At 38.2% G+C, this 24,186-nt stretch overlaps 4 protein-coding genes across 7 annotated transcripts; 2 read left to right on the top strand and 2 right to left on the bottom strand.

Annotated features, from left to right (window-relative positions):
- Positions 1-207: 207 nt before the first annotated feature.
- LOC112192633 lies at positions 208-4,255 on the bottom strand. 2 transcript variants are annotated; one of them, XM_024332442.2, is made up of 3 exons: positions 3,883-4,255; positions 2,985-3,067; positions 208-2,825 (listed from the first exon to the last, which is right to left on the bottom strand). In XM_024332442.2, exon 3 carries the CDS (start codon positions 2,726-2,728, stop codon positions 467-469), a length of 2,262 nt encoding a protein of 753 aa, XP_024188210.1. In that variant the 5' UTR covers positions 2,729-2,825; positions 2,985-3,067; positions 3,883-4,255; the 3' UTR covers positions 208-466. The 2 variants fall into 2 exon arrangements, with proteins under 2 accessions (XP_024188210.1, XP_024188209.1); XM_024332441.2 differs by lacking the exon at positions 2,985-3,067.
- Positions 4,256-5,276: 1,021 nt separating this feature from the next.
- Positions 5,277-9,872, top strand: LOC112193540 (myosin-binding protein 1). Of its 2 annotated transcripts, XM_024333724.2 has the most exons (5): positions 5,278-5,516; positions 6,285-7,292; positions 7,416-7,742; positions 7,893-9,358; positions 9,474-9,872. In XM_024333724.2, exons 2-4 carry the CDS (start codon positions 6,410-6,412, stop codon positions 9,335-9,337), a joined length of 2,655 nt encoding a protein of 884 aa, XP_024189492.1. In that variant the 5' UTR covers positions 5,278-5,516; positions 6,285-6,409; the 3' UTR covers positions 9,338-9,358; positions 9,474-9,872. The 2 variants fall into 2 exon arrangements, with proteins under 2 accessions (XP_024189491.1, XP_024189492.1); XM_024333723.2 differs by having other exon boundaries at positions 5,277-5,516; positions 6,285-7,742.
- Positions 9,873-10,366: 494 nt separating this feature from the next.
- On the top strand, positions 10,367-15,746 carry LOC112193541 (phosphoribosylaminoimidazole carboxylase, chloroplastic). 2 transcript variants are annotated; one of them, XM_024333725.2, is made up of 16 exons: positions 10,367-10,687; positions 10,783-11,008; positions 11,108-11,219; positions 12,057-12,119; positions 12,228-12,366; positions 12,494-12,549; positions 12,758-12,831; positions 12,980-13,127; positions 13,247-13,420; positions 13,610-13,697; positions 13,810-13,926; positions 14,235-14,332; positions 14,417-14,534; positions 14,628-14,722; positions 15,047-15,153; positions 15,267-15,746. In XM_024333725.2, exons 1-16 carry the CDS (start codon positions 10,468-10,470, stop codon positions 15,358-15,360), a joined length of 1,929 nt encoding a protein of 642 aa, XP_024189493.1. In that variant the 5' UTR covers positions 10,367-10,467; the 3' UTR covers positions 15,361-15,746. The 2 variants fall into 2 exon arrangements, with proteins under 2 accessions (XP_024189493.1, XP_024189495.1); XM_024333727.2 differs by having other exon boundaries at positions 10,368-10,691; positions 10,787-11,008.
- Positions 15,747-16,149: 403 nt separating this feature from the next.
- LOC112193542 (ethylene-responsive transcription factor ERN1) lies at positions 16,150-17,428 on the bottom strand. The gene has a single exon (XM_024333729.2). It carries the CDS (start codon positions 17,209-17,211, stop codon positions 16,309-16,311), a length of 903 nt encoding a protein of 300 aa, XP_024189497.1. The 5' UTR covers positions 17,212-17,428; the 3' UTR covers positions 16,150-16,308.
- Positions 17,429-24,186: the final 6,758 nt, after the last annotated feature.

Below are 24,186 nucleotides of genomic sequence, written 5' to 3'. Positions count from 1 at the left end.
AGGATAAATAAGCCAAGGATTTTGCGCAAGAGGATAATTTTATTTATTTATTTTTTATTAAAATAATTTACCATCAAATTATTTTCAGATCTAGTGGTCATTTCTGTATAAGAGATATTGTCTCAAATTCGTTGTAAGCAATTCATTATTAATAGAGTTCTTCTTGATAAAAAAAAAAAAATTATTTTCAGGTCTAGTCCAACTATATTCTAATTTCAATACTGCAAATCTTATCAATTTCCTTCTAAAAGTTGAATGCTACAATCACAAATCTCACCCTCGAAATTGAATAAATAATTGGTGCTCATAACATTCATAAAGGGGGATAGCAGACTATAGCTTGATACACATAATAGGATTCTCTACTAATACAGCATCAGCATGCACTAGACAATCTAACTAACAAAGACTACTTAGAAAATTTCTTTTGCACAGAGGGACACACCCAAATTGCTTACCAAACCATCTATATGGGGGCTGCACATGTGGTTCTGAAGTGGCCTGTTTGGTTGCAGCGACTACAATGCACAACTCGCTTCACTCGGCCACGGTCCTCTGCTCGAACACGCTTCTTTCTTGGTCGACCTGGTGGCCGGAGTGACTTGGGAGGGTTGATTAGAACCTCAGAAAGAGCATTGCTTGCATTGGGATCTTCTCCCTCAATCCTTGATGCCTCTGCCCATAGGGATTTATCTGGAATTGGATGTATTGTTTGTGAGTATGTCTTCCGATAGGTTGCAACTGTGAAGCAGCTCTCAGTAAATCGATGGACTTGCTGCCTGCAAGATAAAAGTGCTGCAACAGCATGGGCACATGGCAGACCATAAAGCTGCCAGCCACGACAAAGGCAGCAACGGTTTCGAATGTCCACTATATTTGTCCCTTCATGAGATATCACTTCAAATTCAGCTTCATTAGCACGAAGTACCTGATAAGTGCGCCCACGCTCAAGAGCCTCCGCAACACGCCTCTCTGCGGAAGGAACAAGAATCGATGTCCATTGCATACTGGTCTCTCGACGTTCATTGAACCAAGTCATTAGCTGCCTTCTGATGCACTCCATCATCTGAATTATTGGAAGCCCAGAGGCCTCCAATATCCAAGTATTTAAAGATTCAACTATATTGGCTGTCAAATGCCCAAAACGTGTTCCCTCAAAATAAGCAGTTGCCCATAAGCGAGGTGGAATCCGTCTGATCCAATATGCAGCATCTTGAGATATCTCTTCTATCTCTAAAACTTTTGCTTCAAATTCAATTACAGTGAGAGCATGAGCAGCTTCCCATAAAAGATTAACGAGCATTGTATTATTAAACTCCTTACGAAAGCTATCACTCAGGTGACGCATGCAAAATCCATGAAAAGCAGTAGGAAAATTTACTTCAACTCCATCTACAATGCCCTTCTGCCTGTCTGACAAAATTGTAAGCCTAGGCATGTTTTCCGAATTAAGCTCAAGCAGATTATGAAGCTCAGAAAGAAACCACATCCAATTATCATCACTCTCCTCATCCACCACCCCAAATGCCAGAGGAAATAGAGCACCATCTCCATCGAAACCAGTAGCAAGAAGCAAAGTACCCAGATACTTACTTTTCAGATATGTCCTATCAAGCCCAAGGAGGGGCCGACAAGCATTTAGGAAACCATAAATTGATGCCTGAAATGATATAAAGAGACGCTGGAAGCAGTTATCACTCGGGTTTCCATAAACAGATGCAATACTCCCCGGGTTTGTTCGTTTGACCTGTTCACAATATTCTGGAAGCAAGCGATACCCTTCTTCAAATGATCCACGCATTGCTGCCATGATGCGCTCCTTGCCTCGCCAAGCTTGCTTGTAGGATAAGGTGATACCATGAACTCGGTGAATTTCCTCCAGTATCTCCTTTGGCTTGTAATTAGGGTTCTCTCTAAGCCGTTGCTCCACAGAATTTGCAACCCATTGAACGGAGGCTTGCTGATGACCAAGATGATAAATTCCTCCACATGTATGAGTCTCGTGGATGGTCCTGATTGTGAAAGTTGGAACTCCTGGGAGCTTTGCAGCATGAATACGCCATGGGCATCCCTCACTGGCACACTTGGCAGTGAAGCGAGTCTTGTCAGATTTAATAGTCTGCATTTCAAAGTGTAAGGCAATAGCTGTATCCCTCAAAGCTCTCCGGCAGCTCTTGACATCAGGGAACTCTTGCCCCACTACCAACTCATAGTGAGGATTTGCAACAGCCATACGAGCCTGAAGTACGGGATTGGGACTAAGTGCCAGCTGGGAGTCCTGGATACTCATATCATGCATGGATTCTATGCCCATTTCATGATTTTGATCCAAGGCCAGTTCCATATTTCCTTCAAGTTCTTGGTCGTCTGAGACAGCCAGCTCATTATTCTCTCCCAAAACCAAGTCATGGTTCTGAGGAGGAAGAGACAATCCATGGTCATCCAGATCAGGTTTCCGATCCATACCTAACTCATTTTCATGTCTGTAGCTGTGAACATCATCTCCATCTTGGTCATGGTCCTGTTCTAAACCCAACTCGTGGTCATGAGGATGGTCTGAACCCAGGTCATGTCTGTTATCTCCCATATCCAAGTGATGCTCATGAGCCTGTGCTGAGCCCAGATGATGGTCATGAGTGCCTAGGCTATGGTTGTGGCCCAGTATCTGCTGATTCTGCCCAAGTGCTATATTGGGATTTTGTCCAAGTATCAAATCATGGCTAGCCATTGATGGAATCAATCAACAAAGAAGAAAACACCGCCTCTCAAAGCAACTACCAGTTAATACTTGGAAACACTGCCTTCTAAACTGTATTAAAGCACGCCTACAACGCAAAATAATTACAGTCAGTATAAGAACCAATGCCTCAATCAGCACTAAAATGCACACACACCTCCATGTAATGAAATAATAATGATAAAGTGATAAACAAATCAGAGGTCCAATTGAAAAAATAATAACAAACACACTTAACGAGACAAACCCTTTGCAATTTTAGACAACTGTTCACTTCTCAATTCTGCATTCCCCTTATCAAACAACCCAGTTTACATAGGAATGCCTAACCTGACCAGAAACAATGTGATTGTAAAGAAAAGGATACCAACAGGCGGAGGAATATGAAAAGAGAATATCTATTACTAAACCAACCATTATAATAATACCAGAAAAAAATAAACAAAGCTAGAAATCATGAACAGTGTCTAGATAATCCATTTTCAGCTGCTTTGATCACATTCACATTACAATGTGCACATTTACAAATCCACAACAATGTTCAACAAAAAGTGATTCATCAACTCAGAATATCCAAAATCAAAAACAATAATCGAAAACAACCACCATGTCCTTCTGATGAGAACAATTTGAAAAGAAAGGAAACTGGAATTTTATCTTCGCATTCGAGCCTCTAGTAAAGCATAAGCCACCACTCATGTTATCCACCCACTACCATCAACATCGTCTCAAGTAAGCTTTCAGTCTCCAAGTAACCAAAGACTACACTAATTCACTAAAACGCAGAGAGTTCAAATCATCATGCTCACTCTACACAAAACCAAATCGCCACGATAACAAATTTCAAAACTTCAACCAAGACATCTACTTTCATGGCTCTCTATCTTAACCAAGCACCTAAAGCACTAATCTTTGAGCAAAACAAAGACCTACCCACCATTCAAAACCAAACCTCACACTTACACTAGAAGCCAAACAAGCTGATTCAACACAAAACAGTAGACAATCCCAGTAAAGGGCTCAAAATCAAAACCACCAAATCAATCAAAAAACTGATCCAAACCACACCCAGCAACAAAACAAAAAAATTAAACAAACCCCACAAACCAAAACCTTGAAACAGTGATAGTGAACCAATTGGGTACCTGAAATCCTCGAAACCCTAGCTCCATACCCAATTGAATCCCACAAATTCGCCCCCAAATCAACCAAACCCACAAAAAGAGACGAACTGGGTATCGCTCAAAACTCCGGGAATCCAAGTCCCAAAGCGGCAGAGGGCGGATCGGAGTCGAAAGTCGAGGTCTTTGAATTGGGGGAACTTTTTAGTTGCAGAAGAAAACAGGGGAAATTTGAAAAGGGGAAGGTGGAGGAATTTTGGCGGGTAATTGAGTTAAGGGGGGTTGGGAAAATCGGTGAAGGGCAAGAAGGAGACGGAGAGAGAGATTGGAATTAGAGGGGCAGAAGAGGCAAGAGTATGTGAGGGTTGAGAAGGGAAATACAGGTCTGAGGGCTTTGAGAGAAAAAGGGGTATTTAGGTCAAGCAAATTGGGAATTTCTGTGGCCAATTACTGTTTTGCCCCATGTTTTTGCCTAGTTTGGTTTTTCTCCTTCACTTTTTAATTTTTTTTGTATAGAAAGGTATCCACCCAAAAGAGGAATAAAATCCGTACAAATGATACCTTCTGCTTTTAGATACAATGAACCTCCGAAACGGGCAAAGTCGACCGGCCATCTCGACATGATGATTTTAGTCATGTTTTTAGTGGGTTTGGATTGAGATTTTAAACTCTGATTTCGAACTCTTAAAAGTTAAAATATGATATGAGAACAATATTATTATAAAAAAAATTGTTTACTTTTAATAATCGCATTAAGTGTTTTTAAATAGTATGATTCGAGGATTCTACATGTTTGAATTAGGAATTGAATTAGATAAAACTTCATTGCGAATATATGCTCGAATCAAAGATAAATATGAACATTTAAGTTTTGTAGCTCATAGTAGACTACTATACACTCGTATCCAAGATTAAAGTTCACAGTTTCTTCCTAACCCCAATTATACCCAAAAACAATTTTGTATTCATAACATGTCTAAATCATGAAAAATGAGTGTGAAAGTTAGAAAAACGATTCTAATGCATCATTTCTCAAACTTTTAGCAACACAAATGGAATCAGAATAACTTCTCAACAAAACATAAAAAACTTCTCTCATTCTCTTACCCTTTAGTGCCTCAATTTCCTAATCAAATTCCGATACTTCTAAACTTTATTCTCATTCATCATTTCTCATCATTTTTCACAAGTAAACGGGCCATAAGTAAACGGGTCATTAGTCGGAAAATTAAGGGAAAAGGTTAGAGACTTGGCAAGCCCAAATGGTGCTAAACAAAGCAAAGCCCAATGAAGAACAAGACCAAGTAACCAACACCAAATTTCCCGGGAATCTTCGCTGTGCTATTGGATTGGCTGTCCATACTAAACTTCCATTTTTGCTTTATTTAGATGGGAGTCACCGCCCCAAATCGTTGTCGTTTTATCAACAGCCGACCTTTTGGTCTTTGTCGGCATTTATTTCAACTCCAACTTTTGAAATGTGAAATACAACGTGCCGATGATGTTGTAAAGCTTCAACCTTTCGGTTGGGCTTTTGTTGTTGTCATTGTTGTTTGATCTTCTTCAATCTCCACCAAACCCAATTATTATTCCATCTTCGTTTTTGTCATCAATTGTTTCAATCACTCTTTCCACTCCTTTCTGGGTTTCTTGATCAGGTCAGTTTCTATTTTTGTCAATCTGGTTTTTTTTATGTTCTTGTATTTTTTTTTTATTAATGCAAATTTTTAATCTTTGATTGGTGGTTCTGCTAATTGGTGAATTGGGTTTCTGTTTTAGATTGAATTAGGTGTTGTGATGGAGATTTGAGATCATCCAAGTAATGGAATTTGGATTCTGGTTTTGTTTTGTTGTGATAATAATCTGGTTTTTTTTTTTTTTTTGGCTCATGTGGAAGAGTCTTTGTCTTTAGTGATCGTATGTTGGAATTTTTGAAGATGGGTTGTCTCTCAGTTTGTTGTTTTCTCTGGTTTGTTGGCTTTTTGTTTAGCTTCTTTGTCAGGGTTTATGGTTTATATGTGTGTGGTTTCTATGGCGTTGACCCTGAGGTGTTCTTGGGTTTATCAGATATTGTTTTGGTATGCATGTTAGGGGGGTTCAGCAGATTAGGGTTCTATGAGAAATGGGGTTGTATTTCTTGTAAAAGTATTGCTTTTTGAGCTTCTGGTATAATGTGTGGATCAAGTTTGATCGTGGGTGTTGACTAATTTTGTATGAACTTGGTAATGTAACTTACTTCTCTGTTCTGTTTTTCGGATGAGTTTAGATTGTATTGATTTCAGTTTGACATAATCTTCTGCATATTCAATTTCACTTTGTTTGAGTTGTTTGTTTTTAGTTCGATAATGTTATTTCTTCATGTACAACCCTCACGTGCATGACTACATTCTTACTTATTCTTCAAGAATTTATTTTTTCTTTCCCAGGTTCTGTTGTGTATAGGGTTTAATAAAGTCAGGATAAAAATCTCCCGTCTGTGCCTCATAAAAAGAACTAGCAGGTTGTCTTCAAGCATATTTTCTCCTTTTGAAGTTACTAAGTTCTCTGGCACATGGCTGCCCCGGGGACTATGTCTACTAATCATCACAAAGTTCCTTGGGGTCCAGCATTGGTGTCAGCTAGTCTCGAGTGGTTACTGATTTTTATGCTGGTTGTGGATGCCATATTCTCATATGTAATTACGAAGTTTGCTCATTACTGGGGATTGCAAACACCATGCCTCCTGTGCTCCAGACTTGATCATGTCTTGGGCAATGAAAAACCAGGTTATTATTGGGACTTGATCTGCGGCAGTCATAAGTCAGAGATTTCCTCCTTAGTTCTTTGTCGTGCACACAACAAGCTTGTAGATGTTAATGGAATGTGTGAAAGTTGCCTATTCTCTTATGCAACCATTAATAGATCCAATGCTGAGACATACAGGTTATTGGTGGGCAAGTTGGGGGAAGCTCCTAATTCTAAGGCTGACCATGAGATTGAGGACCCAGTACTTGGGGGCCAATATTTTTGCTTTTCCGGCAGAGCACATTGTTCTTGTTGCAATGAGCCACAAATTTCTGAGGGGTATTCTCATAAGTTGATTCACTCTAAATTGTTTGGGTCTGAGGCTGAACTTGAGCCCCTATCTGGTGCTATTAGACAAAACCCTGAAGAACTGAGGAAGGCACAAGATAAATCATCTAAGTCATTGAGAGCTTCTCATTTGAGAGATACTGGGCTCCCTTTATCTCATGTTGGATACACAGAGCTCAAAGGTTCTGACACTGAATCAGAAGTTCATTTTTCTGACGGGGAGGATGCAAGTGCTTCAATTCATGAAAAGGGAAAAGGTGTTGAACCTCGTACTATTACTCCGGTTCTGATAGATCCACCTTCAGTGTCCAAGACTTTAGTTTCAGCATCAGAGATGACATTAGATAATAGGGAGTCCCATGGTAATACATCTGCTCGTGTGAGAGATATTAGGCTTCATGCTTTATCTCATGTTGGATACACAGAGCTTAAGGTCACTTCAGATACTGAATCGGAAGTTCATTTCTCTGATGATGATTATGCAGGTTCTCTGACTCATGAAATGGATGGTCCCAAGGAAGATTCCTCTGCTCAAGCTGTTGAGCCTCATGTTATTCCTCAAGTACTAACAGATCCACCATCTGTGTCCAAGCCCTCACTTTTGGTATCACAGGCACAAATAGATCGTATAGAGTCCCTAGGTAGTACATCTGTAGCATCTGCAGTTACTATTGGTCATGGATTGGAGGAACTTAACTTGAAAGAAGCTAGAAGAACACCTGATTATCATGCCTTATCTGAACCACTACTTGAGAATGCCTCTCCATCATCAAAGGCAATGGAAGCCCCAGTTGAAGTATCAAAGAGAAGCTGTGAGTGCAAACTCAGTTTCCTCGTTATAGTTTGTCCTTTTGCATTAGATTTTGACCTCTTCTATTCAATGTTTTATTTCTCTTTATGTATAAAAATCATATTCACAAAGCATCTATGCTGACAGTCTTCATGGTTGTCTCTGGTTGCAGTAGATGTTACAGGAACTCGTGAAATTGATCAAGCATATGTAGCAGAATCTGGGGAATTTCACAAGAGAGCTGTCAGGCCACTTAAAACATCTGAAGTACGTTTAGAAACAAACGCAGTTTCAAGCAACACTGATCAGCAAGTGGTTAATGTTTTAGATCTCGGTGATGCTTATAAGATCGTTGTTGGTAGTCAAGGAAGACAATTGCCAGGTGTACTTGCGGAACAATGGATTGGAAAGGACTCTTCAAGAGTTACTGAAGATTTGAAGATCCTGTTGTCACAATTGTCTGCCAATCGAGGGATTGAGCAATCAACAAATGAAATTATCAGTCCAACAAATAGTGGTGATCTGAAAACTATGGGGATGCAGATACGTCAACAGAGGATTTCACTAGAAAGAAATGAGTCTGGGTTGTCTATTGATGGGAGCACTGTCAGTGAAATTGAGGGTGAGAGTATGCTTGATCGATTAAAACGACAGGTTGAGCATGACAAGAAACTTTTGAGTTCTTTGTACAAGGAGTTGGAGGAAGAAAGAAATGCTTCTGCGATTTCTTCAGATCAAGCAATGGCCATGATTACAAGGCTGCAAGAGGAGAAGGCGGCACTTCATATGGAAGCACTTCAGTCCCTAAGAATGATGGAAGAGCAAGCTGAGTATGATAATGAAGCACTGCATAAGATAGATGACCTTCTTGCTGAAAAGGAGAAGGAAGTACAAGATCTAGAAGCAGAGCTAGAATTTTACAGGATTAAGTACCCAAATGAATCAATGCTAGAGTGTCTGGGAGAGACAACTTCTGATATGCAGGCTAGGGATATTTTGGTTGATCATTCAGTACCTAGCAGCCTTGCAGAGAGTCATAAAAATACGGATGCTAGAAAGCCTTGTACAGACAGTGAAGATGGGGGAGTGGGGATGATTCTCAGTGATGAGAAAACTGGTAGTTTAAAGAACTCACTGAAGGATTTTGAGGTAGAGAAGAAACAGATCTTGCAATGCTTAGAGAAGTTGGAGAAGACACTTTCTTTGTTTTCTAGTAATGGGGTAAAGACGGATTCATCTAAAGGAAATTGTTCTGAAAACGGAGGAGATGGGGCTGGCAAGTCAAATCTGCAGAATTCTGAACAGCACTCTCAAGAAAATATTAAGAAAGAAGAAAATGATTTTTCCAAGCAACATGAAGTGCCTGCATTGTCAGGACATAGTTCACCACACGAGATCCCCCAGCCCTGTCAAGCGAATGATTTAGCATCTCTATCGGTCCTGGCTTCCAATCTGAATAAGAGATTGAAGGCACTTGAGGCAGTCCTAGAATTTCTTGAACAAGCAATTACCTCTCTCAAATATGGTGAGGAGGCACTGAAGTTCATTCAGGAGATCGCTTCTCACCTAGCGGAACTACGGAAGATTGGGATTAGAAAGGATCAGACTTCAGCTTAAGTACATAAAATCATCACAAATGTAAGTTCTTTAATCAACATCCTACTCATGCCTACATATATCCATGTATCTTGTTCTTGTTCCTTCTCCACATAGATTTCTCCCATTCCTTAGTATGTAAATTGCTCTATTTCAGATGCATACACGATGTTCCAGAAGGCAGATGGAAGTCTACATAACAAGTCGAGGCATGTATCAAAAATGTGTATCCAACGTGTACAGCAGCACTTAGCTTTATTTTCTCTCAACACAAAGAATATGATAGGATTTGACACTATAGAGTTTTGGTCATTTTTCTCTCTTCCCCACTTTTTTTTCTTCTGGGGTTTTGACATATTTTGGTGATCTTTTTGGGGGTTTCATCAATTTTTTTTTTTTTGGCATATTTGGTGTGTGGAGTGGATGAGTGGTTGCGTTGTATAACATTAACCGGTGTGATAATTGTGTGTAAACTGTAAAGTATACAGCTTTGGGGAGCAATAAGAAGATCAATATCATTTTGTGCAACTTGAGAATGAATTTTTTTGGTTGAGCTGAGCTTTCATCTTTGTGTAAATTTTGACTAATTATTCTCTTTGTAAAACCTAGGTTTGGCTTATCATTTCTTTCATGTGGTTCAAAGAGCCAGATATGAAAGAAGAATATGTTATGTTCTGGTGAAACCCCACATATCTTTGCTGAGTACACAAGTGGATGTGACAATCGTAGCATTCTCATGGAGTGAACTAGGTTTATAATTGTTAGTTTTACTAGCGAAAACATTTGTCATTTTCTTCAGGAAACAAACCGCTTTCATTACAGGTCTTCTTTTTCTTCTTCTTTTTAATCTTAGAGAAGAGCCATATGAACCTTTGTAGAGAAAGTTACCACCGGACACTAACTAGGTCTTGTAGCTAAAAACCAGCTCCCAAGTAAAAGTGAAAGACCAAGCACTAGTCAACTGTGCCACCGTTGTAGTGAAAGACTAAAAGAGAAAGACCAACGTAAGACCGTCTTCAGTTTCTCAGTTTCTCATGTGACGCTAACCACCCGAACACAGAGACCCGACCCGACCCGCAATGTTTGAGAGGACCTATATATAAAGTAGAAACAGACACAGACGGCGGCTTAAGCAGGAGACTAGTGAAGTCATGCTTCAGCAGAGCTCCCTCTTCGCCACCGCCGATTTCGGGTTCAGGCCGTGTTTGGTTCTCCCCAATAATACCAAAAACCCATTCTTCTCTTCCTCCATGGACCTCAAACCAACCCACACCAAGCTCCCAACTTTCACTCCTGCTTCTTCTTCTTCTCGCTCACTGAACCAGGCCTTGGCTTGCCGGGCCTCACGTGACTCTCACGTGACCCCTCCTCCGGGGTACACGCCAACTCTACTTGCTTTCTGGGTCCCCCTAAAGCCTGTGTCTTTATGAGTATTTGATGTTAAAGCTTGTGTCTTTTCTTTTTTTCCAGTGGAGATGGTTTAGCTGCTGTTGTTCATGGATTGTCTGAGACCATTGTGGGTGTTCTTGGAGGAGGCCAGCTGGGTCGGATGCTGTGCCAAGCAGCTTCACAAATGGCTATTAAGGTGATGGTACTGGACCCACAGGAGAGTTGTCCGGCGAGTCGACTTGCCTATGACCATATGGTTGGGAGCTTTGATGACAGTGCCACTGTCCAAGAATTCGCGAAAAGGTTGCGGCTTTTATGGACTTGGTTTGCATTGTGTTTGCTTATGTTCAAATATTTAGATTGTCACGACATTTGAGTATGACTTTGTTTTTGGTGGTTTAGGTGTGGAGTGTTGACGGTGGAAATCGAACATGTGGATGTGGAGACATTGGAGAAGCTTGAGCAGCAAGGAGTAGACTGCCAGCCGAAAGCCTCTACAATCAGAATAATACAGGTTAGTTAGGGTGTATTTGTTTGTTTCAATTCTCTTTGGTTAGCAGGAAGGGTGTATTTGTAGGTTTGAATTTGAAAGTTCTAATGTTTGTGTTGAGTATGAGTTTGTAGAGATGTCAGATTGCTCTCAGTGAAATGAAACTAACGAAATGGATTCAGACTAAACGCAATTCTTGGTTTTGTGTAAAGAATATTAATGCAAGGAATTTTTATTACATTGGCGTGTTAATCGTGTTGGATGGTGTGTAACTGAATTGGAACTAAGATTAGAGAGTAAGGCGGCAGTGTTCTTCTGCCAGTTGTTTTCTTGAAGATTGATTACTGATCAGTTTAAAATTAAGGTGATGTTTCTGGCGAATTGATGATATCATAATCACGTTGCTGAATATGTGAGACTTAGGTATTTGAATACTGTTTTCAGAGATGATAATGCTATTTTAACGATTCCTCTTATTTTGGGATGTGTATTCTGGGTTTTATTGGCTAGGATATTATGATTTAACTTTAATTTGATAACTAGAGTGTGAGGTGATGCACATCAATAATCTGTAAAAAGAAAAAGTAGAGGTCCCTTGTAGCTCGACTGTGACTAGTGCTTTTCTCTCTTTAGATGTGAATCATGACTGTGACTAGCCTCTACAATCAGAACAATACATGTTAGTTTCTTCCTTCTGTGAATGAATTTTCGGATCACGCTGTTGATTTTGCTTTTAGGGTGTGTTTGAAGTTTAGAGTCATTAAGTTTTATCCTTTTGGGGCGATCTTGCAATAATTTGCTATTACAATTTTCGCTGCATTGTTTCATTCTAATCTTGGCAAGCATCGGGTTATGTAACAGGACAAATATCTTCAGAAGGTTCACTTTTCGCGGCATGATATTCCACTTCCTGAATTTATGCAGGTTTATTTTTTATGCATCTGATTCGAGGATTAGCCTAAGTGAATTCCACATTTTGCTTTCCATAACCACTCATGATATATTGATTCTTGAAACATATGGCAAAGGCAGATAGATGATCTGGAAGGTGCCAAGAGGGCAGGCAACCTCTTTGACTATCCTCTAATGATAAAGAGTAAAAGATTAGCTTATGATGGGCGTGGAAATGCTGTTGCTAAGAGTGAGCATGATCTTTCTTCTGCTGTAACAGGTAATAGTCTCTTTGATGATCTCTTCCTTCTTTTCTATTGGCATGATTATAATCTGTTTTGTTTAATGTTGTTGAATTCAAGAAGTAGAACCTATTGCCCTTCTTTTACTCTCTAAGTTTGTTGCAGCTCTTGGAGGGTTTGATCGCGGTTTGTATGTTGAGAAATGGGCCCCTTTTGTAAAGGTTAGTGTCTAGTGTTCATCACTGGCAATGATTTAGTTTGTGAATTTACTATCCACATTTTCTTTTCAACGATTTCAATTGCACACTTTTCGGTTTTTTGTCACTCAAAGATCAATATAGAACCAACTAATAATGCGACATTGAGTACCTTTGAATTTAATTAGTATCAGTGGTAAATATTAATGCATGTTTGGCAATCTAAATGCAGGAGCTGGCCGTCATTGTTGCTAGAGGAAGAGACAATTCTATCGTGTGCTATCCTGTTGTTGAAACTATACACAAGTAAGCTGCAGATTCAGTTTTTAAATTGTCTGTCATTAGCCAATCATTCTTTCTGCCAACCTTTCATATCTGTAACAGTATAAGATTCATATAATCAGCTGTTGTCACAAAGAATATTTCATTAATGTTTGAGGATTTTGTCTTGCAGGGAAAACATTTGTCACATTGTCAAAGCACCTGCTAACGTGCCATGGAAGATCCGAAAGTTGGCCACTGACATTGCATCTAGAGCTATTAGTTCATTAGAAGGCGCTGGTGTTTTTGCAGTTGAGTTGTTCTTGACAGAGGATGATCAGGTATTAATTCTATCTCTCTTAACAACTATACATTATATTCGTTGTTTATTTATTTTATTTTTTAGCTTCAGAGATCTGCTTCATTCAACCAAGTTATACATGTATTCGCTTCTTTTCAGATTTTGCTAAATGAAGTAGCTCCCAGACCTCACAATAGCGGTCATCACACAATAGAGTCTTGCTACACCTCACAGTATGAACAGCATTTGCGGGCTGTTGTTGGTCTTCCACTTGGTGATCCATCAATGAAAACTCCTGCTGCAATTATGTACAATTTACTTGGTGAAGATGAGGTGATGCTCTGTTCAACGTGAAATTTTCCATCTTTTTGCTCTTTGTCAATATTGACATATTGATTTGTCTTGTTTAATTAAGCATAGATATCTTACAAAATATTTGAAAAATGTACAGTTATCACTGGGCTTGTGGAATAACAATTAATCACGTGTTTAACTGTGTCATGCCACCATTTATGCTTTTAGGGGGAAGCTGGTTTCCACCTAGCTCATCAAGTGATTGGAAGAGCCCTGAGTATTCCAGGGGCTACTGTTCATTGGTATGATAAGCCAGGTTAGATTCTGTCTATGTCCATGTTTTGCTTGCTCATCTCTTTCTTCTTCTTTTTTCTTACACAAGAATTACTTGTATTTTTTTTAACTGCTCTACGTTTTGTGTGTGGCAGATATGCGGAAGCAACGGAAAATGGGTCATATTACCATTGTTGGACCTTCCATGGGCAATGTGGAAAAAGCTCTGGATTCAATGCTAAATGACAAAATATCTGATAGTCAGTCCACTGGTAATGCTATTAGGGTGGTTTTGTAATTATGTTTTTGACTATGAAACTATTTTGGGTCGGGACTACGAAAAAATTGGCATGAAAGATTCAGTCCAAAATTGGCACACGTTAGGATACTTTATCTTATTAGAAGTGTCAACTTCCATAACAGGACCGATTATTTCCACTGTGTATGGCTGCACCCCCTTTGAAAGATAACTTACAATGAAGATTCCATTTTCATTTCATAATAGATTTTTAACAAGTTGTAATTATGTAGAGCAGTTTTCCACATTAAATTCATGAGCCTTATCTTTTTCTTAATGCAGCCACACCGCGTGTTGGGATCATAATGGGTTCTGATTCAGATCTTCCTGTTATGAAGGATGCTGCAAAAGTTTTGAATATGTTTGAAGTGCCTCACGAGGTTTGCTTCTCATCTGTTATGGTTTTTCTCAAATGAGTTGCCCGTCAAATGTTATTTATGGTGTTAACAGACTCTAATTTTCAGGTTAGGATAGTTTCTGCGCATCGAACTCCCGATTGGATGCATTCTTATGCCTTGTCTGCCCAGGAAAGGGGAATTCAGGTCATCATTGCTGGTGCTGGTGGCGCAGCTCACTTGCCAGGTATATAATCTTTGTTCCAAACAGAGTGCTGTAATAACATAACAACTTTTGCATATTTTTGGGGTTTATTTTGCTATTTCTTTGGCTTTTCAGGAATGGTAGCTGCATCCACTCCATTACCCGTTATTGGTGTCCCTGTGCGTGCCTCTACATTGGATGGAGTTGATTCGGTTCTATCTATATTGCAGGTATGAATTTGAAACTTCTTTATGTAATAAGTTCCTGGATGGAAAAATGTAGTATTCTACCATCTTACGGCCCTAGAAATATGAATTCTGAGGCATCCATATGAGATTTAGTAGATTTAGGATTATGGACTGTCAAGTGCTGGGGCTTGGCGTATGATATATGAAATTAGGTCAACTGGTTGTAGACAGGTTTAGACATCATGCTTGCATTGTTGGATACAAGACTTTTTTATGTTGGACATGATATTCCATTTAGGAGACCATGAGTGGTTTCCTCGCAATATAGTTCTTTTTTTTTTGTGTGTGTGACTTTTGACCATGCAGATGCCAAGAGGGGTCCCGGTTGCAACAGTTGCTATAAACAATGCCACCAATGCTGGTTTGCTAGCAGTAAGGATGTTAGCTGTTTGTGATGCTGATCTACTTGCAAGGTTGGTCATTTCACTTCATTATCCATGTTGCAGAGTTTTTAGTGACATATGAACTCAAAACTTTCCATAATCATTTGCCTGCATTTGCTAATGTGGAGTTAAATTAAATACAGAATCAGCCAGTATCAAGAAGACACAAAGAGCGAAGTCTTGGCAAAAGATGAGAAGCTACAGAAAGTTGGTTGGGAATCTTATTTGAATCCTTGACAGCCAAAGCACTCTGGCATTGTCTGTTCAAATTTTTGCAGTTTCACTTTCTCTCGAAGTCGGTCTCCTCAACATGCTATTAGACAAGGAGAAGTTGAATTCCAACGAAGACTACAAGAGAAGGTATCTAACAGTTCATTGAGACGCTGTACAATGGCAAAAATTGAAGGTCCTTGCTAACAGAAAAGTTAATGTAATTTATTTGAAGAGGCTTCATAGTAAAAAAACAAAAAAGAGGGAAAATGAGGAAAGATGATGAGTCAGAAGAAACTTCTATTTATCTTGTATCAGTAAGTATCACCACAAGTCACGTCTACCCTTCGACAATGAACAATTTTAAGGGTTTTGTATGTTTCGGTCATATTGAATGTTTCCTATTCAGTTTTCATCTTGTGACAAAGTCACAAAACACTTGCTTACAAGATAGAACAGTAATGAATTCCCCGTCTTGGTTCTATGCTGATAGTATGACATTATATGTAAATGAATGAAGTTGAACTGTAGAGGTTTGTGAATGCTTTTGAGTTTACCAGTATCTATAAAAATAGCATAATCTCCAATATCTCCCATTCTCATTATTTGTATACTTTCGGTTTTCAATAGCGTCTTTCTCAGGGAATGAGAGAAAGTTTAAACAATGGGAACAGAATGTATATCAAGTCAATATTGATTACATTAACAGAGAGTGATGGTTTAGAAATCCTCTCAAAAACATCAATTAGGTAACTTCTCGGAGAAATCAAGAATAATTTTACAAATAATAATAGTAATAGTATTCAATCCGTAGCATAATTCTCGATCTGTTATTGTTATCCGATCTATTAATTAACTCTTTTCTTAAGAGTATATAGTGAGTGAAAAAAAGAAAAGAAAAAAGTGACCAGAATCAATGAAACAGAAAGAGAGATGAAGATTAATATCCATAAAGGCATGCATGGAACAGTTGGATCACAAAGCACAGAATGGTTGAAGATCCCAAAGAGCTTCATTCGCATCATGAACTGTGTCCATATACTCTTGCACACCATTCATAGCATACAAAGAAGCTGATATCTGTCTTTCGACTTTCATCCTTTCGAATTCCAACAACTCATCCGAATCACCACGTTCATCAGCGGAAGTTAATTCGCTCGACAAAGCAGCTTCATCTTTTGGTGTCGCAAACATTTGCTGAGCAAATGAGAATCCATCAACCCAAGAAATATTGGGTTGATAAGAATTTGAAGAAGTAGTAGTGCTAGTACTCAACTGATCAAAAGGGAGCTGATTGCAGTTACTCAAGTCTGGTTTGTATACATCATCAGAAAATTGATGATGAGACGACTCTTGATTCGATACCTCACTCGAAAGACAACTCTTGCTAGTGGAACTAGCGCTAGTACTTGTGCTACTAGTACTTTTAGCTGTGGGGGGATGAGAGGCAGTACTAGAAGAAGTACTGCTAGTCATTTGGATTTGTTGTTCACAATTGGATCCTGGCTTTTTGGTGTTGAGGAGATTTTGGATTCGAGAAGCAAGAGGGGAATCCAAAGAGACATGTGTGATGAAGTTGGTTCGAGTATTGTTGCCACGAAGAAGGCAAGCAGCTTCGTCGTAAGCTCGAGCAGCCTCTTCAGCAGTTTCAAAGGTTCCAAGCCACATCCTTATCTTTTGCGTTGTGTCTTTGATCTCAGCTACCCATCTCCCTGAAGGTCTCTGTCTCACCCCAACAAACTTGTTGGTGTTGTTGCTTCTATTTCTACCTCCCTTCAACTTATTGCCTTTGCTGCTTTTTGGAATGCCTGAAGCTCTATGTGATTGAGCCGCCGCCGGAAATGAAATCTGTTTCTGCAGCTGGAACTGAAACTCCATTATTCGAAGTTCGATACTTGAGGAAGAAGAGGTATCGAGATTTAAGAAGCTAGGAAGGGAGGGATTGTACTTGGAAAAATGAATTGCAAACGAGTTTGTATTAATCAGCTTAGCTATGGTCTGAATGCTAGTGGAGAGCTCGTCTGCATCTCCTTGTTTTGGTTGTTGATGAGGAATTGAGGATTTATATATTGCAAGGTTTTCTGAGTTTTCTATACGCAAGTGCGCGCTGTTTTTTCTGTTTGTTTGTTTCCTATGTTATATAAATATTAATGCAGACAAAATTTCCAACAGAAGAGAATAGTTTCTTTCATCCGATACCCTTTCAAGGGTTCAGCAAATTACCAATTAGTCATTCATTACCATGAGTTCTTAATCACTCGGGAGGGATATTAAGGGCATTAAGACATAGTTAAATAAGAGGGTTACTATTTTATGGCTCTGTAGGGGCCTTGGTAGGGGGTTGAGAAGTTAGACCTTGTCCCCTTCCTCTCCAAGTCAAGCCCTTGACAAAACCCTGGTGAAGGCACGAATGGCTGCCACTTGGAGGCACCAGACTGATCTTGAAGTTTAAAGTAAGACCAAGTCCTCATCCTCATGGACAAACAGAGAGAGATAGAATACAGCAATATTCTATGGGGCTGCTCCTCCTTGCATCACCAGACAAGGCTAGTTGTTTTTATTTTTAGATTCTTTCTTGTTGGGATTTTTCTATTACTTTGAGCCTATGATGATGGTGCATCATCGTCATCATGTCGTTAGAGAGATTGATATAGCCATTGTGAACTTCTCTTCAGTTCATGTTGTTGGCTCGTACCATTCTTGTCATGCCTAGATTATCGAGGCTGGATATTAACCAAGACAATGGAGCTACGGTTTCCTACCATCTCAAACTCGCACACATATATAAATGCATTGTTTCAGAAGACATCTCAGCTAACTATGAGCCTAAACCAATTGAAGGAAAACCTTTTTATGGAATAGCAGTCAAATGATTTTAAGTGGCCAGTATAAGAGTGTGTAGTTCAAAAAGGGATTGATCGGGAATGATAATCAGGATGTTCTCAACACAGACGAACTGTTGCTCCATCCAGTTCGATTAATCGCATCATTGTGAGCTCCAATTCATGCGATAACTATTATAAGTCAAATGTATATGAGAATCGAAAACCTCCATGCTATACAAACATCGACTTGTAAGGAGAGTGCAAGTGGCACCCTTGGCCTTCATTTCGCTTTGTGGTTTCTAGTTAATTTTCTCTTTATATCTAAGCAATTTTTGTCATTAGAATTCGTGTCTTATCTAAGAATCATAAATTGATTTGATTAGAATAGGTTCCCTAGCCTCTTTGAGTTTTGTTGATGTAAGTGTTGTTACATTTTAATATTTTATTTATTATTGAAATTAAATTTGGGTGAATTTATTTTGATTTATTATTGAAATTTTTGATTTATTTTGGGTTTTAATTCTTGTAACCTATGACTTTTGGTTACTACCCTATTAATGGTAGGGAGTGTCTTAAGAGCAAATGCACCCATGAACCAAGGGCAATTGCTGATTTGCTAACCAAATTGGTACTACCAATCCACTATTCATCTCAAATTAGCAATTGCCTTCAGCTTATACAATGCACCAATGAAAGGCAATTTGCCTGCCAATCCACTATTCACACTTCAAATTTGAATAATTCATTAAACTTATAATTTAATTAACTAAATAATTAACAATTAGATTAATCATGCAATGTTAATTTAATAAAAAATTAATGCATAAGTTTTAAAAACAAATAAAATTGTATTTGTTGTATAAAAATTAATGCATAAGTTATAAAAACAAATAAATTATACTCTGCTCATCATTCACCTAGAATTTTTGAAACACATCAAGTAACTGTAACTGGTCACATAACTAACCATGTAACTGACCATGTCACTGACCAAGTAACTATAACTGGTCACGTAACTGACCATGTAACTAACCATGTCACTGACCAAGTAACTATAACTGGTCACGTAACTGACCATGTCACTGACCAAGTAACTGTAACTGGTCACGTAACTGATCATGTAATTGACCATGTCACTGACCAAGTAACTGTAACTGGTCACGTAACTGACCATGTCACTGACCATGTAAATGACCATGTCACTGACCATGTAACTGACCATGTCACTGACCAAGGAAAGTTAAAAAAAAAAAACAGTCGTTGGCAGCAGGCCCATGTGAGTGTGGAGCCCACCACCAACAGTCGGGCAATCCATTTGCTGATCCTTGGTCATCCAATTGCCTGGGCAGGTGGGGCCCCCAACAAACTGCAAATCAGTCCGGCAATTTATTGCCGCTGCATTCCACTTTTCCTTCTTTCTCTCCAATTGGTCATCCAATTGGTATGCTGGTGCATTTGCTCTAAGAGCCTATAAATATCTCCATTTGTTGCATGCTCAAACATATCATTGCTTTTACGTAATACTATTACGGTACACTACTATTCACCCATCGATCAACTTTCTTTCCAGAATCCCCCAAAGTGTCTTGTGTGTTTTTTGGCCAAAGAAAAGTGTTTTTTTTTTTGTGCTTTGAGATCCTCCAATTTGTGCAGATTGGTGTGAGTCATACAACATATTGTTGGGCTGTTGTATCCTAGAAGGGACGAGTCAAGAGATTTCTGGTGCACCGGCATTGTTCCGCAGAGGGCTTGAATCTCCTTAAAGAGAGCGAGATACCTGCGCCTTAACCTTTTGTCAACGAGTTTCTCAAGAGAAATTATAATTATTATTGTAATTTCAACAGCAATTTCGTTCTCTTTCAGAGAGAAAGAAAGGCCAAGGTGCCAAACCGTATATGTGAGGCTAGGCAGCTTGCAGCAGACTTATTCTTAGGTCATTATAGAGGCGCACGCGCACGTACACTGTTGGATTATAAGCAAGATTTCGTATGATTCTGTCATACTTATCGTTCATCTTGTGACCCGTTTCAAAAAAAAAAAATTCGTTCTATCATTGACAAAATGCAACATTTTTGTAGTTCTCCTCTTTGTTCTCTGCTGACATATATGTGTAATGACGATGAGGCTCTAATAAGAACCATTAAAGTGAGGACTAGTTGAGGATTTTCTAATAAATAGTTGTGGGATCTATTTTTCGATCACATTTCTACAAATCAACCGTTAGATGTTTAGATATTCATAAATAGATCATTTCTGTAAATTTTCAACTAAATTAAAAATCGTTAAGACATTCATAATCATGATTTATTATTTATAAACATGAACTATTCAAGTTTGACAGATTTGGTTCGTCCATTGATTTGATCTAGTTTGGTACCTTAATGATTAGCAATTTGAAAGAAAATTTTCAAAAATAATCTACTAATACATATCTAAACATCTAACAGTTGATTTGCCGAAATGAAATCGAAAAATAGGTCTCCCAAACAGTTGATTAAAAAGTCCTCAATTAGTTCTCATTTTAAAGGTTCTCATTAGAGCTTGTCCCAGTGTAATGAATCAAGTTACTGCCTTTGTTGATCTGTGAATGATTGTCAATAATTTAAGTTTATATCTATGACATCGCTTCAAATATCTGTAATATTCTATTACTTCTTTAGCAAGTTACTCAATGTAGTACCCAACTGCTTTATCTCTTCTTTGCAGGAAGCAATAGAAAGTCGACTCTTCCTTAGTGTTTCTATATGAAACACAAAATACTTCACCAGGGGTAGGGGTGTAAATGAGCCGAGTCCAAGCAAATACCAAGGTGACCGTGTTCGGTGACGCGCTCAAAGCAAGCGCATAATTTAACCCTGAAATATCGTTAGTAGTATAAGCAAATAGGGATCGTTCTATCCGGGGATTGAGGGTACACTTGTAATTGTGAAACAAATAAAGAAAAGTATTATTTACAAAAATAATATAAAGAATATAAATATATACAATTGTATAAACAAATAAAGAATTAAAATAATAAAGTATTATTTACAAAAATAAAATAAAGAATAAATATATACAAGTAAACACAAATAAGGGGGGATTAGGATTCTTAAAATTAAAATTAAAATAAAGAAAACTTAAAAACATATATACAGGGGTGGAACGCAAGGAACAAAGATCAAAATCAATTCCATGTAATCAAATTCGATTCAAACCCTATAATTGTTCTTCCAAGTCATGAGAGAGGAGTTGATCATGTGAAACATTCGAAAGCAAATGATTTCCCATATTTTACTTTTCAATGCTAATTAACCTAAGCGAAAGCACCTAGATTAATCCTATCAAACATGCAATCAAGCCCTAGAAAGCTAGTCAATCATGACATGTTCAACGCATTAGACATAGAGAAAGGCTATCAACTCAAGTGTACAACTTAGTATGAATAAGTTCACCTAATTGCAATCCTCTTCAATTGAATTCGATTTTTGTCCAAAACCTTTACTACTTTGATTCAAGTTTACATAAAACGAAAAGTCGATTTCATGTTCTTAAACCTAGCACCAATTACATGCAAATCCTATAAGTGTCGACCCAAATAAGATAAACATATAAAAGTTTTCTATCATGAAAATTCAATCGAACAAACTCACATAAGCAACTTTGGAATCACAACATAAGAATCGAAATTCTTTATTTAAACATAGAAGTTGGGTTTAAACTTTACCCTAAACATTATTGTTAACTAGAAACAAGTTCATATGAATTCAAACAAGGAAACCAAAAAGGTTACAAGGAAAAGGAACGAATTACACCGTGAGTGGAGATGGAGATGGAGAGCTAGATGGTTGGATCTTGAATCTTGGAAGCAAGCCTTCAAGGTGGATGATGGAGGATATGATCTTCACGGCTCCTTCTTCTTCTTCCTCTCCTTGCTTGAAAATGCAGAACTTTGCAACTAGAGAATGGAGAAGGAAAATGGAAAGGAAATGGAGAGACAAAGAAGATGAGATGGATGAAGGAATTGGTTGGAAATGGTGACTAAGGAAAATGGAGAGGAAATGGTGAGACAAGGAGATGAAATGGATGAAGGAATTGGTATTGGAAATGGTGACTAAGGAAAATGGAGAGGAAATGGTGAGACAAGGAGATGAAATGGATGAAGGAATTAGTGATTGAGAGTGAGAGGAGAATGTGTTTAAATAGGGAAGAAAAAGAAGAGTGAAATGATGAGTGGAAGAAAAATAATGAAAGTGGAGTATGAAAGTGATTTGTAGAATATGGAAAAGAAAGAGAAATGATGAAATGAAAGCAAAGCATGAAGGTGCAGCAACATGGAAGTGATGATGATCTATTAAAGAGATTGTAGAAAAAATATATCTAAGGAAAAAGAGAAAAGCATCTAGCTTTCTTTATGTGGGTGGGAAACATGAATATGTGGTGTTGAGCTGTTTTCATGTCAGTTTCTTCCCCTTTATTCCTTCAATTATTTCTCCAACAAGACTTCATTATATGCCTTCGACTTCTTCATATGAAATGTTCCACTATGAGTGTAGATCATCCTGAAAAATTTTCAGAGCTTCAATCCATGTGGTTGGGCCGGAAATGCTGCTGGACCTCTTACAGGTCCAGTTTTCCGGTTTTGCTTTTGTAGAAAATTGGGCTGATTGTTTGAAGGCCTTCCACTCATATTGTGCTCTGGCACTCTTCATAAGAAATGATCCTTTGGGTGTCTAGAATGGATCTGGAAGGTTTCAGCTCATTTGAAGTTCATTTGGTCAGGCGGCCGCTCCTTCTTCTTTGCTTGGCTTGGTTTCTCCTAGCCGGAGTAGGAATATGTGTAAAATTGATCTTTTAGTACATTTCCATTTTCATCTACTCCAATGTACCTTCATCTTTGCTCCCCTTGGTGTTCGCAAGCTTCTCTTTCTATTTATGAGTTCATTTCCACTTTTTAGCTCGGAGGTCCTGAAAATATAAACTAATAAGAAAAATGGCAACTTTCCTAGACTGAAAATGGAAACTTACTAAAAATGATAAATAGAAACTACAAAAATATAAACTTTCTACAAATATGAACTTTCCCAATCAAAAAATGAAAACTTTCCTAAACAGGGTTTTAATAAGGAAATAACGCAAGAAATGTAGGGAAAAGCAAGTAAAACGTCGCATTAAAATGCTCCTATCATTCGGCTCATTTGCTTTTTGTCGAGCTAGAGCCAGGCTAAGGCTTGAATATTTTTTTTCCAAGCTCAAACTCGGCTCGGCTTGAATATTTTTCTTAAGTCCAAGCTGGGCTCAGCTGAACTTGATTTATTGGACGAGCTCGAGATTGAATAGGCTCAGCTTGACTCATTTGACTTTAAATTTAAAAAATAAAAAAAGGAAGAAAGAAAAATTATCCACATTTGATGTCTATCCATCAAATTCGGATTTATTGTTCTTTATTGTAATAATTTTACTTAAATTCTCATATTCTCTTCTAATTGAAAAGGAATGTATTAAAAATAATTAAAGATTTGAGATTAGAAAAATTATATTTTTATTTATGCTATAAATCTTTATAAGTCGAGTTTTAACAAACAAGCCGAGTTTTAACAAGCTCGAGCTACTCTTGAAAATTACGAGCTACTCACGAGTTAGACGAGCCGAATATATCTTTGTTCAAGCTCGGCTCGGCTCATTTATTTTACTAACACGAGCTAAATGAGCTAAAATCGAGCCAAATACGAGTCGAGCACGAGCTGTATCGAGCCTATTTATAACCCTAACCATGAGGTGTTGTTGTGAGTCTCTTTTTGCTTTAGATTTCGGGTTTAGGCCGCGTCTGGTTGCAACAAAAAAAAAATATGCACTCAGTAATTAGCAAAGATTTAAATACCAAACAAAAATAACATGCTAGACAGCTAGAGGCACCAATGAAGACGTTTATAATCGTATTAAGAAAGTTATGTCTATCAATACACAAACACCACTCACCACTCACATATTAAAGTACCTCAGAATTCAAATTATCAATTATCAAGTTATTCAGTAGTACGGGAAAGCT

Source organism: Rosa chinensis, chromosome 3, assembly GCF_002994745.2.
Source record: "Rosa chinensis cultivar Old Blush chromosome 3, RchiOBHm-V2, whole genome shotgun sequence".
Taxonomy (NCBI): domain Eukaryota; kingdom Viridiplantae; phylum Streptophyta; class Magnoliopsida; order Rosales; family Rosaceae; genus Rosa; species Rosa chinensis.
Note: the sequence above shows the minus strand (reverse complement) of the source record. Positions and strands in the feature narration are given on the sequence as shown.

Bases quoted from the DNA above. Each gene is read 5' to 3' on its own strand.
- LOC112192633 (XM_024332442.2), bottom strand. From the start codon at position 2,728: ATGGCTAGCCATGATTTGATACTTGGACAAAATCCCAATATAGCACTT.
- LOC112193540 (XM_024333723.2), top strand. From the start codon at position 6,410: ATGGCTGCCCCGGGGACTATGTCTACTAATCATCACAAAGTTCCTTGG. The intron at 7,743-7,892 runs GTGAGTGCAAAC...CTCTGGTTGCAG, and splicing joins TGAAGTATCAAAGAGAAGCT to TAGATGTTACAGGAACTCGT.
- LOC112193541 (XM_024333725.2), top strand. From the start codon at position 10,468: ATGCTTCAGCAGAGCTCCCTCTTCGCCACCGCCGATTTCGGGTTCAGG. The intron at 11,220-12,056 runs GTTAGTTAGGGT...GTTATGTAACAG, and splicing joins CTACAATCAGAATAATACAG to GACAAATATCTTCAGAAGGT. The intron at 13,698-13,809 runs GTTAGATTCTGT...TGTGTGTGGCAG, and splicing joins TCATTGGTATGATAAGCCAG to ATATGCGGAAGCAACGGAAA.
- LOC112193542 (XM_024333729.2), bottom strand. From the start codon at position 17,211: ATGGAGTTTCAGTTCCAGCTGCAGAAACAGATTTCATTTCCGGCGGCG.